Source organism: Myxine glutinosa, chromosome 3 (assembly GCF_964187855.1).
Source record: "Myxine glutinosa chromosome 3, kmMyxGlut1.1, whole genome shotgun sequence".
NCBI classification, from domain to species: Eukaryota; Metazoa; Chordata; class Myxini; order Myxiniformes; family Myxinidae; genus Myxine; species Myxine glutinosa.
The window spans coordinates 4,330,729-4,350,384 of record NC_136263.1 but is presented as its reverse complement, the minus strand read 5'-3'; the positions used below and the strand labels follow the sequence as shown (position 1 = coordinate 4,350,384).

The 19,656-nt window shown below is 42.9% G+C and overlaps 1 protein-coding gene across 2 annotated transcripts in view; it reads left to right on the top strand.

The window, feature by feature from the left end:
* The window catches only part of LOC137423834 (uncharacterized), a 141,793-nt gene that overhangs the window by 44,926 nt on the left and 77,211 nt on the right, over positions 1 to 19,656 (top strand). For both annotated transcript variants that reach the window (XM_068111377.2, XM_068111376.2), the window contains 2 exons: positions 8,932 to 9,459; positions 17,236 to 17,285. In XM_068111377.2, coding sequence (XP_067967478.2) covers positions 8,932 to 9,459; positions 17,236 to 17,285 — 578 coding nt within the window. The remainder of the gene's footprint in view (positions 1 to 8,931; positions 9,460 to 17,235; positions 17,286 to 19,656) is intronic.

The following is a 19,656-nucleotide window of genomic DNA, read 5'->3' as shown; positions in this document are numbered from 1 at the left end:
AGTTGGGACTAACTTTTAATTATGTGTGACACTTAGATGTGGTTCCCCCTAACATTTACTCTAACCCGTGTATGTGAGAGTTTTAAAACACTAAATATGTCCCACCTACTGCGTTGAGTAGCTAACTGACAGACTCTTGCCCACAATTAACCGAATTGCGGAATTATTTTCAAACTAAACATAGAGCCGGTGGGCAGCATTTTATATACAAGCACAAAACCCTAACCTTATTTACATTTCTATGACCCAGGACCTGTCCTTTTTTGGAAAGAAGATTGGAGGGGAAGGAAAAGCACAGCAATGCACAAAAACACATTTCAAAAGTTCACATTCCACATTTCTGCTGTTGTCTGGCATCTTCTTCTTGCTTCCTGCATCTTCTGTGTGCATAAAACTTACAGTTCTTCTTTCCTAGCACACCAATAATAAAAATGTACAAAACACGTGTTCGTTTTATTTGCCAGCAGGGCCAACGCTATGTGGTCCAACTGCGTGACATTGATGCCACTCAAAACAAGTGGTCCGAAGATGCAAGGTGTTCTGCAGCAAAGTGCTGCACAGCAAAGTGTAAGGCCACAAAACCTGTGGTCCATAACGTGTAATGTGGTAAAGTGCAGCAAAGTTACAACAAGGGATATGGCAGCAAAGTGCTGCGCCGTTCAGCTGCACAGTCAGTTGTAGCAAAGTGCACCAGGGGTGCTGCACAAGTGCAGCAAAGTTACAACAAATGAAACAGGATACGGCAGCAAAGTGCCATGCAGTTCAGCTGCACAGGTGTAGCAAAGTGCAGCGGGTGCTGCACATGTGCAGCAAGGTGCAGCTGCACCGTTCCACCTCCAAAATGGTCCTGGAGTGGGGGAGAGACAAAGCACAACCGGCAAAGCGGAAAGGGCACAGAGGTACACAGCAATACAAGGTAATGCAGCGCAGGGGCGCGGAAGAGCGAGCAGAGCAAGCTTGTCCCTAACCGTCCGTGCCCCCCAACGTCAACTGCCCTTCCCTGTATTTACAAATTCAAATCCGTCTCTACGTCCTGTCTCCCATATCCCACTCCTGACACCAATTGTTACGGTTCTCTACGCCGGCCTTCTTCCCCTTACCAAGGGGGGATTAATCCCCTTGTCTTTGTTGTGCCTGGCGGAACCGAGACTTGAGACGTCCCTCCTGGACACACGCGGTGTAGGCTTTCGGGACTTCTTTTCGCTCGTACCTAATTCCCCGCGCTGCCCTGGGAGCGAGAAAACAAGCCTCGCACGAACCACGTGTGGTTTGAGTATGCCGAGCGGATTGCATACACGTGGTCCGCGCAGTCTTACTTAGTGGAACCCGATTGGAGCGATCTTATTCGTGCGACGCTTAGTCAAATGGAGAAACCACAGGAACGATCGAATCAGGAAGAAAGGAAGAACAAACAGTTTAATTATTTCCCACACGTATATACAGTTCAAGGACGAAGAGACACAGAGCAACCTTAAACAGTCTTAACTTATCCCTTGGACAACGGGCCCGTCTCACACTCACACAGGGAATTGCAGATGGGCAAGTGTTCCCCAACGCCTCCAGAGATGGTCCCCGTCCGGCTCTCCACGGTCCCCGGCATGTCCCGTGAAGTTGCTGGCAGGCGAAGGCAGGGACTCCTAGCACGTCTCTCAAACAAACAGATGATGGGGCGGAACGGTAGAGGGCGGACTTTAGCGCGGCTGGCGGTTACTCAGCCTTGCTCACTCGCGCATCTGAAATGTGCTGTATTCGTTCTAAGCACGTCTGGCTGCGCCCGCGTATATGTAGCTCCTCTTCTTCGATAAACTCCGAGCTGGTTAGCGCACGTGTTCTCGTGCAAGTTTGTCAAGTTCATCAGCTTTCACCGCTTATCAAGTTACTTCGCAAATCCTTTTGCTGCAAGTCCTTCGCTGTAAGCCCTCTTACTGCAAGTTCTCTCATACAAGTCCTCTCAGGCAGCAGTCCTTTTGAGGGCTTTTGCGCAGCCGTTTTATAGCTACGCCCCCCGAACCTTCTGGAACTCACCCGAACCTTCTCACCATGCCCTCTGACGCCACGTCGCCTTCACCACCCTCGAGCTCTGATTGGCGGCTCGTGCTTACCGTCAGCGCTTCCGCCGCCCCGCCCCGACCTTCCTAGGCCTGCCTCGTGTTAACTCGCCCAATGATCAACGAATGCTTCACAAACTGGATCGAGGCTAGGGTGGATGGAAAATCGGTGGCAAGTAGGGCCTATTCTCCTGGCTCCTACTCAACGCAGAACTAACGAAGGAAAAGGACTAAGCTTACAAATACTAAGACATAATTATACTATCGTGAGGTTACATGTTGCTTGTGTGACTAACTATGGGGGGCAGACTTTAACCTTTATTAAACTCACTTGACAGACTCAAAACCGCAACAATATACTCTTGTTGTATTTGCATGCGTTTCTTAGATCCTGCTTGATTCAAGTTTAATAAAGCCTGATATTGACCAAAGGCTTCTCCATCATTCATTACAATTTATTAAACTTGAATTCTGATCACCATGGACAAGATGCTGAAACTGAAAGAATTTGACGCAGACCCGAACACTGCTAATGCCGGCGAGGAGTGGGCTCGCTGGATCCGCATCTTCAGACGATATCTTTGGGCTTACGAGTCCGATGAAGATACGGATCATTAGTCATAAGCTTGACGTACTCATTAGTCATGTGTCCACGTCCGTCTATCGGTATTTCGCCCATTGCGTGACCTACACCGCTTGCGAGGCTCTCGGGACTTTGTACGTTAAGCCTCGTGGAACGATCTATGCTCGTCATCTACTAGCTACCCATGTCAGGAGCCAGGAGAGACTCTGGAGCAATTCGTGCAAGCTTTGAGTCACCTGGGTAGAGATTGCAACTTTCAGATTGGTACGTTCCAGGAACTTCAAGATGATTTCATGCATGATGCTTTCTGCAATCTCATATACGACTGCAATCACCTCATATACGACAACGGCTATTGGAGAATGACTTGGTGAATCTTCATGATGCTATGAACAGGCCCATACCTTGCAACTATCTCAGACACATTCGGACTGTTATGGGCGATCTTATCTACCTGTGAGTGCTTCGCCATCAGAGGGACGACGAGGGGAGATGCAGACAATCACTCAATCTCAGGATACTCCAATCAACGTCTCTGCTACACGACCCCCACTCCATTAATCGGAAGGAATGGATGATTGTGAGCCATCATCAGCAGAGGAGTCAACTCCCAAGTTAATGATGACCACATCAGCTACTACCAATTGTTATTTCTGGAGATATCGGAGACATCCACGTATCCAATGTCTGGCTCGCAATGCCATCTGTAATAACTGTGGGAAGAAAGGACATTATTTCAAGGTGTGCCAAGCTGTCAAAACGGTCGGACCCACTTCAGCTGGTATGCAGTTGGAAGCCACGACACTCTCCGCTATTTTGCCCTACAGTCTAGCTAAAGCAATGGTCAAGATTACGGTGAATGGTGAGGTCATCGATGCACTGATCAACATGGGGAGTTCGGACAGCTACGTGAGTGCTGCGTTGGTGAAGCGCCATGCCTGGCCGATGCTCCCCATGGGGAAAACAGTGTATATGGCATCATCATCTTTACATCAAGAGATAAGGGGATATTTTGTTGTGGAACTAGGAACTAATGAGACTAAGTTAAGTACAAGGACGTGAAACTGATGGTACTGAGAGACTTGTGTGCTGATCTACTCCTGGAGCATGATTTTTTGTGAAGGCATGCTGATTTAAACATGCATTTTGGGGGTACTAACCCCACCTTCTCAGTCTGTAGTCTGGCAGAGGTAATCATCGATCCGCCATCGCTGTTTGCCAATTTAACTGCAGATTGTAAGCCGATCGCTGTGAAGTCGAGACAACTTACGCGGGAGGATGTGAAGTTTATTGCTATGGAGACCAGGAAACTTCTCAACGAAGGTATTATCGAGCCGAGCGAATTGCCGTGACGGGCTCAGGTATTGGTATCGTTCCACGAGCCCATTGCCTTGCGGATTATAGCTGGTCATTCGACTGGAGGCAATACCTCTTTCCTGAAGGAATTGTTTTATCTCTCGAGACATGAAAGCGGCTCCCCAATCCAGCACTAATCACCGGAAATGGATGGTGATAGACTATTCCCAAACTATAAATCGTTTTACGCAACTAGACGCTACCCCCAACTAGTCTAACCCTAACCCTAACCCTTGCCAAGTATGGACGAAATGGCAGGAAAGGTGGCTAAATATCAAGTATTTAGTACATTGGATTTGCATAGTGCCTTCCATCAAGTCCCGATCCGAGAGTCTGATAAGCTGTACACAGCATTCGAGTCTGGTCAGCGACTCTATCAGTTTTGTTGTATACCCTTTGGGGTAACAAACGGAGTTGCGTGTTTCCAACGAGCAATCAACGAGACAGTCTCTCTCGAGAATCTCAAAGCCACCTTTGTTTATGTGGATAATGTCACTGTATGTGGACGAACACGGAACGAGCATGACAATAACTTGAAACGTTTTATGGATGTAGCTCGCAAGTACAAACTGACTCTCAATAATGACAAATGCATGTTCTCAGCTAAAACTATCAATATTTTGTGATATACCATTTCAGAAGGCTCAATTCGTCCTGACATGTCTCATTTGCAACCTCTATTAGAAATGCCACCTATTCGTGACTTAGCCTCGCTGAGACGAATCCTGGGGCTGTTCGCACATTATTTCAAATGGAGCCCGAAGTATTCCGAGAAAATTCGTCCTCTGGTTGAAAGCAAAAAATTTCCGCTGTCTTCAGCTGCCAAACTGGCTTTTCACAATTTGATTAATGATATTGCTCAAGCGCTTAGTGATGTCAATTGACGACTGTGTTCCCTTCGTTGTTGAGATTGACGCCTCCGAGTACGCAATTGCAGCTAGCTTAAATCAGTCACGCCGTCCCGTGGCCTTCTTCTCCAGAATGGTATCACACAGTGAGAGGCGCCACTCGTCTGTTGAGAAGGAAGCTTACGCCATAGTGGAGGCCTTGCGTAAGTGGAAACACTTTCTTCTTGGAAAACACTTTCGTTTGATCACAGACCAGCGATCTGTAGCTTTTATGTTCGATGGTCAACATTCCCAGAAGATAAAGAATGAGAAAATCGCTAGGTGGCGTATTGAGCTTGCGGAATTTGACTACGACATCGTATATCACCCTGGCAAGGACAATGTAGCTGCTGACGCATTTTCGCATGCTTTCTGTGTGACCGTGGGATCCAAGGGAGGATTGCGGGAGCTGCATGATTCACTCTGTCACCCGGGAGTCACTCGTCTGGCTCATTTTGTACGATGTCGAAATCTTCCCTATTCTGTTGAGGACGTAAAGCGAGTCTGTAGTTCTTGCCCTGTTTGCGTTCAACTGAAACCGCAATTTCATAAACCGTATCAAGGGGTTTTGATCAAGGCCACCCAACCGTGGGAGCATCTGAACATTAATTTTAAAGGTCCCCTCCCTAGGGCAATCTCTAAACGTTACATGCTCACCATCGTAAATGAGTACTCACGCTTTCCATTTGCTTTTCCTTGTGGAGATCTCTCTTTGAATTCAGTGATTAAATATCCCTCTGAGTTGTTCGCACTGTTTGGTTGCCCAGCGTATATTAATTCGGATCGGGCAGCTGCTTTCATGTCTCGAGAGATAAAACAATTCCTTCAGGAAAGAGGTATAGCCTCCAGTCGAATGACCAGCAATAATCCGCAAGGCAATGGCCTCATGGAACGATACAATGGGGGTAATGTGGCATGCTGTTTCGATGCGACTCAAATCACGTGACCTTTCGGTCGGCCAGTGGGAAACGGTGTTACCTGACGCGCTATATTTGATCCGATCTTTACTGTGCATGGACACTAACGTAACCCCGCATTAATGCATGTTTTCCTATCATCGTCGGAGTTCTAGTGGACACTTGTTACCGACCTGGTTGTTAGAACCAGGACCTGTATGTTACGTCAATCTATACATCAAAGCAAATATAAGCCGCTCGTTGATGAAGTGAATCTTCTCGAAGCTAATGAGGAATACGCTCATGTTCGCTCAGCCGATGGTCGCGAGACCACCGTGTCAGTTCGTCATCTCGTGCCATGTGGGGAGGTTGTGGATATAATTTGGGAACCTCATTCTCAGGTTAAGTCACCCGAAGGGTTTTCCGAGAGGATTGCGGTACCTATCAAGGGTTTGTCAGAGATAGTGTCCATGTCGCCCAATCTGAAAAATCTCTCGACAATCGAGGACATGGCACAAGAGGAGGTAGAACGTACTCCTGAGCCGGAAATTTACCGAACAAGTAGTGGTCGATCTTGCCATAGATTTGTTTGATATTCTGCTTTGTAGTCGAAACCATTCTGGTGCCGTTTAGTTTGACATTTATCAACTATTATTATTATTTAGATGGATTTGATTTGCTACTATTAGGAGCTTCATTTTTCCAGTGGGGAAGATTGTGGTCATTGTGAAGAAGAAGAGGGATTGAAGGTGTCGGCCGCTAGGGGCTTGAGGCTATTTAAGATCTGTCTGTGCTAATGCTCGGGCGAGACTTGGCCTGCTGTGAGCTGAAGTCGGACAATGATTCATGCTGGTAAGTTTGAGATAGAGTACTCTAGAAGATGACTTGATTGTATTACCTCGCTTAATATTCATAATCTATTCGCTTTAATATGCTCTTGTTGTATTTGCATGTGTTTCCTAGATCCTGCTTGATTCAAGTTTAATAAAGCCTGATATTGACCAAAGGCTTCTGCATCATTGATTACACACCCCTTGACATTTTTCACATTTTGTTGTGTAACTGCCTGAATTAAAAATATATTTAATTGAAATTAGATTTTTTTTTGTCACTGATCTACATATAATACCTCATAATGGCAAAGTGGAATTTTTTTTAGAATTAAAATTATTTTATAATGAAATACAGAAATATGTGATATACATAAGTATTGAACACTCTGAGTCAATACTTCATAGAAGCGCCTTTGGCAGTGAATACTTCTTCGAGTCTTCTTGGGTTTGTCTGTATCAGCTTTGCACATCTGGTTTTGGGGAGTTTCTCCCATTCTTCCTTGCAGATTTGCTCAAGCTAGGTCAAGTTGATGGGGAGTGTTGGTGAACATCAATCTTCAGGTCTTTTCACATATTCTCAATGGAAATTCAATTCTGGGCATTGGCTGGGCCACCCAAAGGCAATCAAAAAATTGAATAATTAATCGATTAATTGATTAATCAATAAAACAAAAATACCCATTGTAGCCAAATCATTTGGTCATTGTAGTGTCCAAATATCGGCTTCCTATCTCAAAAGGTGCCTGAGATATTTCCCAGATGAGAAAGAAAACAAGTAATTAATAAATTGGTAAAAATTAGAAATTAATCAATCGATTAATCAAAAAATGTTAAAAATGCTGTTTTGCTAAAGCACTTGTTCACTATTGTGTTGGAATTTCAGCTTCCTAACTCATATTTAGCTTCCTAATATTTAGTTTCCCTATTAATTTTAATGACTCAATGTGCAAATGCTGTACAATTTTCAAGTCAATCGGATGTAGGCCGATGACAAACAAACAGATGAAAGATCAATCGGAGAGTGACACTTGGCAAAACAGAGCAAAGCGGAATGGCACTCAGTAGAGAATCCTTTTAACCTCAAAAATAGTTGGTGGTTGAATTCAGTTGGCTGATATGAAAATCCTATTCAAATTTCAAGTCAATCGGATGAAAATTGAGGCTTTTAGAAATTTGAAAAAAGCGGTTGACCTTGGGCCTATATTGACCTTTTGGCCTATGCTGATCTCAAAATAGTTGTTGGTTGAATTCAGTTAACTGATGTGTATATCCCATTCAAATTTCAAGTGAATCGTATGAAAATTGAGGATTTTAGAAATTTGAAATTGTTGTTGACTTTTGGCCTATGTTGCTCTTTTGGCCTATGGTGATCTCAAAAAAGTTGGTTGTTGAATTCAGTTTGCTGATATGTAAATCCCATTCAAATTTCAAGTCAATCGGATGAAAATTGAGAATTTTAGAAATTTGAAAAAAGTGGTTGACCTACGGCCTATGTTGACCTTTTCACCTTTTGACCCCAAAATATATAGGATTTTGTCGGACCACGAACTCTACCATTTGGTAAAGTTTCGTGAAGATCGGTTTAAAATTGTGACCTGTAGGCAAGTATAAGTGAGCGGACAGACAAACGAACACACACACAAACAAACAAACACACACACACACACACACACACACACACACACACACACACACACACACACACACACACACACACACACACACACACACACACACACACACACACACACACACACACACACACACACACACAAACCGGAGTGATCAACATACTTGCTAAAAAAAAAATTTTTTTGCCAAGTAACAAACAGACAAACAGACAGAACCACAAACGCAACCGACCAATATGTTGGAACCCATCTGTGGATCGGTCCCATCGGCCGATGGGTCTGACCCATCTGTGGATTGCATGAGAAATGACAGATGGGTCAGACCCATCGGCCGATGGGACCGATCCACAGATGGGTTCCAACAAATATACTTGAAAAATCTTCGATTTTGCAAGGAATAAAAAATACTTTTTATGCCAAAGCACTTTCTCACTATTGTGCTGAAATTTCAGCTTCCTAACTCAAAGGATGGCTGAGATATCGCCTGGACAAACAAACAAACGGAGTGAAAACTGAGTACTCCCTTTCGGCACGCGTCATCACCAGGCCCCCTTCAATGCCCCGATTTGACGTCATACAGCGCCTTGAGATGGAATAGGGAGGGAGTGATGTACAAAATAAATTATGAATCACATTGCTTCGTATTGAGCTGTTTATGTTTTATGGTTCTGTCTGATATGTCCTTGTGATGTTGCAGGCCCTTTGTCAACATTCTTGAAAAAGAGGAAAAACAAACAGAGAAGCAATTCCATGAAAAGCAGGGATGTGCTGGACAACTCGGAAATCACTTTTGACTTCCCTCTCTCGGATGAAGATGAAAATGAAGATGAGAAAGGACACAAGATTTCTTTTCTAAAAAGTAAACGGGCGTCTGGAAAGGATTCTGAAAAGCTTCCTGGTTCTGTTGCATTACGGAAGACCGGGGTTGTCGAACCTGCTTCTGGAGTTAAAGAAGAACATGAAAGTGTTCCATATGTGATGAGTAAGCACAAGGGGAGCCCTGAGATTGGGATTGGTCCTGAATTAACGGACGAATTGACGATGGAGGCCGATAAAGCCAATTTCAACACAGTTGCGCCCAATGCCCCGGGAGGTGGACACGATGAAATGCTCGCAGAACTACTTGAAGGGGTGTCTGTGATTACTTCCAGGAATGAAAATGAGGGATTGCTCGAACAACATCCACAGGATTTCAAGGAAACATTTCCCTCCAGCTTCCTGCAAGGTACAAATGAAAGTATTGAAGCAAACTCGACTGTTATCCATAATGATGTGCTGGTCTTCCTAAATGTAATAAATAATGTTTTTGGACATTTTTCATCAATCATTTCAAAGTTATATGACTTGAATGGTAATGATTAATTAACGTAGGGATTGTGTGCCTGTTGTGCTGAAGTTGGGCCCGAGGAAGACTTTAAAACTCCGAACTGTCACTCGAGACCTTCCAACTTAAGATAGAGAATCACCTCAAATCAAGGAATCTCATAGTAACAGAGCTGTTGGTTATTTTGGGTAGATTTTCAAAACAATAACCAAACGACAAAGGGGAATGCTTCGGCTATATGGGAGAAATGTCAAATATATGCCACAATATAAGTGTACGTAATATGTCGATGACTTTTACCGTCCTTCCCAAAAGATTAAACCTGGAATGATTGGCCAAATGAACTCTTCCTGTGTGTGTTACCTGGTATAATGGTGTACACTGATTTGTATTTTGTTCATTTGATTAGATGGGGGTTTGCAAAAATCACCAGAGTGTGTGTGTGTGTGTGTGTGTGTGTGTGTGTGTGTGTGTGTGTGTGTGTGTGTGTGTGTGTGTGCATGTGTGTGTGTGCAATGTGCATGTGTGTGTGTGTGCATGTGTGTGTGTGTGTGTGTGTGTGTTTATATAGTGCATGTCGTTGGTTGTTGTCTCCATTTGCGGGTTTCAGGAGGTGGAACGGAGTCCTCCCAGGACCCAAAGTATCCATTTCATCTTCGGTGAGGGATCACGGTTCATGGACCAAGCTGTTGAATCTTTTCAGAGTTTTGTTCCAAGAGTTATTTTCACGATCGCCACCGAACCCCGGATTGCCTTGAGTTGTAGTTCATTTGTGGCAATATTCCCAGGGATGGTTTTTTTAAATCTCAGTGAGGTTCTTTATGATTCCCATTGCCCCAATTATCACTGGTACAATTTCGGCTCTTTTCACTTCATTCTTGAGATCCTGGGATTTGGGCATTTTCTTGATTTCTGCATTATTTAGGCCCAAATCGCTGGGTACTGATATCTCAATGAGCAATGCTGTCTTTTCCTTTTTGTTCCTTAGTAAAATGTCCGGTCGCAATGCTTTGTTTTCTATGTTCACGCTCGATAGGATCATCAGGTTATATGTGAGCATTATGTCCTTGTTTTCAAGTATTGCTTTTGGTTCATGTTTCTGTGCGATTTGTAGAACTGGGATATTGAAATTTCTACAGATGTGCCAGTGGATTACTCGACATACGTTGTTGTGCCTTTGGGTGTACAGCTGCTCTGACATGAGTTTTTTTTACATCCCAACAGGAAGTGACTTGTGCTTTCTGTTTCTACCTTGCAGGATCTACACTTGACCAATTGACTCCGTCCTGCCATCTTTTTAAATCCATTGTTGTCGTGTCCTTGGTCCTGGCATTAATAATGATTCGTTCTCCATCCCACTTGAGCTGACACCTTCTTAGCCATTACAGTGATCCTTCTTTGTCTATTCCCAATCTGTCCAACTCTTTTCTATATTTCCCTGCTCTTTTGTGTTTCCCCCAGTTGTCACTATATATCTGCTGGTATTTCATCTTGTAAACTTGTTTTGTCTTTTTTGCAATCGTTGGGGTCATTTTTTAAATCGGGGTAATTGCTGTTTCGGTTTGGTGTGTGACATCTTCCAATCACACCTGTTTTTGGAAGTTTTTTTTGCAAGGTGGGTGAGATATACCTTTTCTGGTTTGTTGTGTTCATGCTTTCACACAAATTGTATTCGGTAGTCTGTTGAGCTTTTCACGTACCCTGCTAATCCTACAGTCGTTTATCTGTGCACTTGATTGAGTTCCATCAGGCCGCCACCTCCTTTATTCCTCAGCAGGTACATTCTTGGGATGCACTGATATTTGTAAAACATTTTGTGGATAGTCAGGAGTTTCTTGTTTTGATAAATAGATTTTTGATATCCACTTGTGGCCAGTTTACTATTCTGCTTGTGTACTGGAATACTGGTGCTGCTAGTTGGTTTATGGCTTTGATTTTGTTTCTTGGGGTGAGATATATTTTCAGGATCAGCCTCGTTCTACACAGGTATTCTTTGGTAAGTGTTTTGTGCATTTTTAATGACAAATTTGGTGGCCCTCTTCTACTCCAAGGTATTTGTAAGATGCTTCGTTGTCTAGCTCCTGTATTGTTGTATTTAGGTTGATTTTTATTTTGTCCGTTTTTTGTTTGTCTACCTTTCACAAATGTCCACTTGGCACACTTATCTAGGCCAAATTCCGTTTGGATGTCATCGGAGAACCGTTTCACTAATTTCAGTTGTTCTGCCAATTTTTCATTGTTCAGTGCAAAGAGTTTTAAATCATCTATATACAGTAGATGCATCACCTTTCCTGTTTCTTTATATGTTATTTTATTGGATGTTAGGGTGTATCCGTGTCCTTGCCCATCAATGAGGTTACTAGTGGGTCCAGGGCCAGGCAAAACAGATGAAGAGAAAGGCTGTCTCCTTGGAAGATCCCAAGTCATATCTTTACTCTTGGTATTTCAATCTTTCCTTCTGAGTGCTGCAGGATTAGTGTGGTATTCCATGGCTTTCTCAATCAGCTTGATTATTTGGGGATTGATCTTGTACATTTGCATGCACTTTATCATCCATGAATGTGGGACACTGTCAAAAGCGTTTTTTATAGTCTATCCAAGCTGTGGACAATTTGTTTCTTCTCGTATTGCAATTTTAGAGTTTGGCCTTGTTTAGTAATAGGTGGTCCATTGTACCGTAACATCCGCTCTTGTATCCCTTATGTTCTGCCATTAGACCTCCTTGTTGTGTTAGGTGATGGTACATTGTTTCTGTGATTATTCCTGTTAAAAGTTTGTATCTTGTTGTTAGACAGGTTATTGGCCTGGTATTTATTGGGTATTTGGGTCTCTTCAGATTTTGCGATGAGGAAGTTGTTACCTTCTGTGAATCATTCGCCCATTTCCTGATCCCCTTGGATAAGTTCATTGAGTGCTCTCGAGTAGTGAATGTGGAGGGCATGTAATTGCTTTAACCAGAAGTTTGTAATCCCATCTTAGCATGGGCTTTTAAAGTTTGCCATTTGCCAGTTGTTGTCTTGTTTTTTCTGCAACAATTATTACTTGGGTCATTTCCTCAAGATGTTGCTTTTTCTCCTCTAGGTTTTGGATCCATTGCGCCCCCTTTTCGTGTTCTTTTCGATCTTCATAAATCCTTTCCAGAATTGTTCCAGTTCATCTTTTTCAGGAGTTGATGACACATTCTGCTTCCGTTTCCCTAGTTTACGGTATAATATTTTCTGGTTGTTTTCAAACATCTGGCCTAGTTTTCTCCTCGTGTTATCTTCGCTGTAGTTTTTTTTCCCCTTGCTATCTTTTCGATTTTCAGTTTATTTTCAGCAACCATTACCTCTTGGTCTTCGTCTTCAATTTTATATTTGTATTTTATTTTATGGGTTCTCCTCTTTAGTTTTGGGCTTTGATTTCCTCTTTGGAATTGCTGTATTTGTCCTGTCTCCTTTCTGAGCATCTCCCTCCGTCTCTCGAGTCCTTGCTTCCAAGGTGGTGCTTGGTTTTTATTTCTGGAACCTGTTCTGTTCTTGTGGTGTTTTGTTGTTACTTTTTCCTGAATGAAGAGTGCTGTTGCAAAATTCATTTTGTTTATTTCTTTCAGTGTTGCTGATTTTGGTATTTTATAAAAGATTTGTTTGTTCTGCTGATTACTGCTTTTGTGGGTTTATTATTATGTAGTCAAATTAGTCGTGGTCTTTCTTCAGTTTGTATCAATCCTCAATCTTATTAGCCACCTTCTCTTCCAGATCACGTTGTACCTCATCCTCCCCCTCCTCCTCTTCTCTGTCCCTCTGTGCCTATTCGTCCTTCTGCCCATTGCCATTTGTATCTGTTTGTGTTGTTGCCATTTTTCGGTCTCTTTCACTGCCCATCCCCCTCGCTTCAGATGCGGAGCATTTTCTGTGCTTTTCTGTGTTCCCCCTCCCCTCAGCATTCCAGCTTTCATTATTTTTGCGATTTCTGTCCTGCTCAGATCTTTCCCTTGTGGCAGGCAGCACCATTGTAGCGTTGCGCTTTGATGCAGGACTCTGCCTCTTTTGGGGGAAGGTGCAGCCATCTATCTTAGCAGGACACACCCTGGCTGCCTGGTGTGTCTGCACAGACTTCACAGAGCTTTCTCTGTTGGGGGGTCTGTGACCCTTTGTTTTCGAGTTGCTCTTTTAATACTCTCCAACACACTCACCCCATTGAGAGTCACAAATGGGGCTTCCGTTGCACCACTTGAAGCCTTCCGGTAGCTCCCTCAGTTGTTCGTACCATGCGTTATGTCCGCCACGATGTTCCCACTCGTGCTCGCTTTCTTCCGACTCCGGGTGCCGCTGCATGGACCGTTTAGCATCCCGTTTGATATATTATCCTTGCCGCTTCGCTAGGGGGCCACATAGCCTGCATTTACGAGCTGGGCTGTGCACGTGTCGCTGACCTTTGGCCCCGTATGACGATTTCTCTCCGATTCGTCAGCTGCGACGCTCCCATTTCCCACCCCTCTGTAAACCCACTCAAAGCCTCCTAGTGGCTCCCACTGCCGTTCGCACCATGCGGTGTGTCCGCCACGATGGTCCCACTCGCGCTCACTTTATTCCTTTTCTGGGTGCCGCTACAGCAACCGTTCAGTGGAGCGACTGATTTATTATCCTCGCTGCTTCGCTCGGGCCGCATAGGCTGTTGTTAGGAGCCGTGCACACTTCTCTGACATTCGCTCCATGTGGCGTCTCCGCCACAATGGGTCCCCTTGCACTCGCTATCCTTCTCTGGGTGCCGCCACAGGGACTGCTCTTGTGTGTGTTGTGTGTTGTGTGTGTGTTCTGTTTTCTGTGGTGTGTGTGTGTGTGTGTGTGTGTGTGTGTGTTCAGTTTTCTGTTGTTTGTGTGTGTGTGTGTGTGTGTGTGTGTGTGTGTGTGTGTGTTTGTGTTTTCAGTTTGTTGTGTGTGTTTTTACCCTTTCTGTCTGAAGAAGGCTATTCACTTGAGAAGTGTGCACCTCCTTGTTAGTTTGCTTGTAATGTAGTGTAGGATCTGCTACCCAGACAGCAACCACTCCAAGATAGCAAGTTGTGTAACCCGGTGTCAAGGAACCTCCAACAAGACCAGACCGCTTCCTACCTATCGTCGAGAAAGGAAATTGTAGTTCGTGCATTGTGCCGGCGATGACTCAAGTGGTGTTATCTTTTCAAACAATGTTAATTTCATTTTTCCAAGTGGTGTTACCTTCGTAAAGGACATTTTTAAAAGTCCACCAAATAATGCCAGCAGACGAGACACCCAGCTTTACGTCCATCTAATCGACAGCACACAAACATCGACACCATTTCAAACAGAAAGGGTTCATTTGATTTTCCAAGCGGAGTTACCATTTCAAACAGAAAGGGTTAATTTGGTTTTTCGTGCGGAGTTCTCTTTTCAAACAGAAAGGGTTAATTTGGTCTTTCAAGTGGAGTTACCATTTCAAACAGACAGGGTTAATTTGGTCTTTCAAGTGGTTACATTTTCAAAAATAAAGGGGTAATTTGATTTTTCCAAGTGGAGTTATCTTTTCAAACAAAAAAGGGTAATTTGATATTCCAAGCGGAGTTACCTTTTCAAACAGAAAGGGTTTTTTGAAAATTCCAAGTCGAGTTACATTTTCAAACAAAAAGGGGTAATTTGATATTCCAAGCGGTGTTACCTTTTCAAACAAAAAGGGTTAATTTGATTTTCCAGGTGTGTTACCTTTTCAAACAGAAAGGGTTAATTTGATATTCCAAAAGGTGTTACCTTTTCAAACAGAAAGGGTTAATTTGGTCTTTCAAGTGGAGTTACCATTTCAAACAGACAGGGTTAATTTGGTCTTTCAAGTGGAGTTACATTTTCAAAAATAAAGGGGTAATTTGATTTTCCAAGTGGAGTTATCTTTTCAAACAAAAAAGGGTACTTTGATATTCCAAGCGGAGTTACCTTTTCAAACAGAAAGGGTTTTTTGATATTCCAAGTCGAGTTACATTTTCAAACAAAAAGGGGTAATTTGATATTCCAAGCAGTGTTACCTTTTCAAACAAAAAGGGTTAATTTGATTTTCCAGGTGTGTTACCTTTTCAAACAGAAAGGGTTAATTTGATATTCTAAAAGGTGTTACCTTTTCAAATAGAGAGGGTTATTTTGGTTTTTCAAGTGGAGTTACCATTTCAAACAAAAAGGGTTAATTTTCTATTCCAAGCAGTGTTACCTTTTCAAACAAAAAGGGTTAATTTTCTATTCCAAGCAGTGTTACCTTTTCAAACAAAAAGGGTTAATTTGATATTTCAGGTGTCACCTTTTCAAACAGAAACAAGTGAAATGTTACAAGTGGAGTTACGATAAAGGGTTAATTTGGTTTTTCAAGTGGAGTTACCATTTCAGACAAAAAGGGTTAATTTGATATTCCAACCGATGTTACCTTTTAAAAGGGTTAATTTGATATTCCAAGCGGAGTTACCATTTCAAACAATAGTGGATTCATTTGATTTTCCAGGTGTGTTACCTTTTCAAACAGAAATGGTTAATTTTATATTCCAAACGGTGTTACCTTTTCAAACAGAGAGGGTTAATTTGGTTTTTCAAGCGGTTACCATTTCAAACAAAATGGGTTAATTTGATATTCCAAGTGGAGTTACCATTTCAAACGCAGGGTTATTTTGGTCTTTCAAGTGGAGTTACATTTTCAAAAATAAAGGGGTAATTTGATTTTCCAAGTGGAGTTATCTTTTCAAACAATGTTAATTTCATTTTCCAAGTGGAATTACATTTTCAAACAAAAAGGGGTAATTTGATATTCCAAGCAGTGTTACCTTTTCAAACAAAAAGGGTTAATTTGATATTCCAAGCGGAGTTACTATTTCAAACAGAGAGGGTTCTTTTGGTTTTTCAAGCGGAGTTACCATTTCAAACAAAAAGGGTTAATTTTCTATTCCAAGCAGTGTTACCTTTTCAAACAAAAAGGGTTAATTTTCTATTCGAGCAGTGTTACCTTTTCAAACAAAAAGGGTTAATTTGATATTTCAGGTGTGTCACCTTTTCAAACAGAAACAAGTTAAATGTTACACGTGGAGTTACAATAAAGGGGCAATTTGGTTTTTCAAGTGGAGTTACCTTTTCAAACAGAAAGGGTTAATTTGGTTTTTCAAGTGGAGTTACCATTTCAAAAAAAAATGGTTCATTTGATTTTCCAGGTGTGTTATCTTTTCAAACAGAAAGGGTTAATTTGATATTCCAAGCGGAGTTACCATTTCAAACAAAATGGGTTAATTTGATATTCCAAGTGGAGTTACCTTTTCAAACAGAGAGGGTTAATTTGATTTTACAATGCGGAGTTACCTTTTCAACAGAGAGGGTTAATTTGATTTGACAATGCGGTGTTACCTTTTCAAACAGAAAGGGTTAATTTGTTTTTCTACGGTCTTGGCACTGTGGTCCTGAATCTTCGCTCCGCACACATTTTGTTATTTTCGTGGTTAACCTTACCTTAATTTCTTACCCATGATTTATGTTGAAGTTTTCGAGCCTCTCCAAGTGTTCGGTAATCTTTGTGGCCTCCGGCCCCCAACACATTGACCAAGGAATGAGTTCATCAAAGACCTTTTAGTACAAGCAGTATATCCCTTTGTGCAGTGTATTATTTGCCAGTGTATTATTTGAGTGGAAGACCTCAAAACGTGCACCTTCTTTGCTGCAGGTGGATGGACCACTCAAGAAAAGCAGCCGGACTCTTCTTCTTTTGTGCAGGTGTGGATCTCTCACCTTAGAGTTTCACTTCCTCTTTACAATTTCAACCTTATTTCAATGGCCTGACAAGCAAGGTGGCTAAGAGGTAGCATACCTGCTTTTCAGATGAATGGCTAAATTGATTTCCCGATAAAAAGGAATGGAAACTGTTGTCCCGGTAGATGCTAAGTATGGAATCTATTCAGAGGAGACTTTAAGCCTGCTGTCTGATGTTGTAGCATCAAATTGTAGACATTAAAGTTACCATGGTAAAATTCGGGAAAGGTAGATTGCTGTGTGCCAGTACTCTGGCGAACTTCACAACTCCAGACCCTGAATATTACCTTCGCCAGAGGAGAGGATATTGCTTGTATTTGTGTCTGTCTGTCTATCCTTACATAATGTGCTCACGTAATGTACTCACTTAATGTGCTGACGTCGGAAACAAACTCCACCTGATGGTAGCCAGTATTACACGTTGTCTTTTTACAACCGAGTACCTCGATAAAGTATGGACAATTAGAATGCGAGTACGTCTATAAAGTACGTACGATTACAATGTGAGCAAGGCCATGAAGTGCATATTAGAATGTGAGTGTGTACATCTATAAAGTATGTACAATTAAAATGTGAGTACATTTATAAAGTACATACTATTATAAATTGCATACGTCGAAAAAGTATGGAACGTACATATGTCTATAAAATACATACGATTGGAACGTTAATCTAATTATATCATCTTATAATAGAGCAAACGTAGATGGTTATGTTTATATGCGACCCAAACGTCTTCTTCCTCTTCTTAAAATTAAATTAACACCCAAACCACAGTCCGTGAACTCTTAATTACGTTTAGACTGCTGAGACCCTTCAGACCTTTGACGACCCTTTAAGTCCCCTAAGATCCTTTTGACCACCAAGACGCCTGAAGACCCAAAATACCCAAAAGACGGTGAAGATCCAAAATACCATGAAGACCCAAAAGACCCCGGAGACTCAAAAGACCCAAAATACCCCAAAGACCCAAAATACCCTTAAAGGCCCTGAGGATCAAAAAGACCCTGAAGACCCAAAACACCTTGAAGACTCAAAACACTCTGAAGACCCCGAAGACCCAAAAAACCCTGAAGACCCAAAAAACCCACAAGACCCCGAAGACCCAAAAAACCCTGAAGACCCAAAAAACCCACAAGACCCGGAAGACCCAAAACACCCCGAAGACCCAAAAGACCCCGAAGACCTAAAACACCCCGAAGACCCAAAACACCCCGAAGACCCAAAAGACCCCGCAGACCCAAAAGACCCCGGAGACCCAAAAGACCCCGAAGACCCAAAATACCGTTAAAGGCCCAGAGGATCAAAAAGACCCAAATGGCCCTGAAGACCCAAAACACCATGAAAACCCAAAATACCCTGAAGATCCAAAAGACTCCGAAATGGTCAAAGATGCCTATTCCTCTGAAAATACGTGTGGTGAGGCGCGCGGAACACGCTGAGTCATGTTAGTATTACAAATAAATTTGAACAAAATAAATGTTTGTACAATGATTGGTGTAATTCAGGATAAGCCAGCAACTCAAATTCAGTCAGGTCATCATCCTCAGTTAAAATAAGCCTCTGCCTCTGTAGCGACGTGTGCTGAGGAGAGCGTAGAGAGCCGAGCCACGCTAGTCTATACAATAAAACCGACATGGTCTGTTTGCCCGCTATATGAACATCAACCTACACTACATGCCCAAAAGTATGCAGACACCCCTTCTAATTAGTGGATTGGGCTATTTCAGCCACACCCATTGCTGATAGGTATATATAATCAAGCACACAGCCATGCAATCTCCATAGCCAAACATTGGCAGTAGAATGGGCCGTACTGAAGAGCTCAGTGACTTTCAACGTGGCACCGTCATAGGATGCCACCTTTCCAACACGTCAGTTCGTCAAATTTCTGCCCTGCTGGAGCTGCCCCGGTCAACTGTTATTGTGAAGTGGAAACGTCTAGGAGCAACAACAGCTCAGCCATGAACTGGTAGGCCACACAGGCTCACATAACGGGACCGCCAAGTGCTGAAGTGTGTAGTGCGTAAAAATTGTCTGTCCTCGCGGTGCAACAATCACTGCCGGGTACCAAACTGCCTCTGGAAGCAGCGTCAGCACAACAACTGTTCGTCGGGAGCTTCATGAAATGGGTTTCCATGTCCGAGCAGCCGCACACAAGCCTGAGATCCAAGCGTCGGGTGGAGTGGTGTAAAGCTCGCCGCCATTGTTACTCTGGAGTAGTGGAAATGCGTTCTCTGGAGTGAAGAATCAGACTTCACCATCTGGCAGTCCGACGGACAAATCTGGGTTTGGCGGATGACAGGAGAACGCAACCTGCCCAAATGCATAGTGC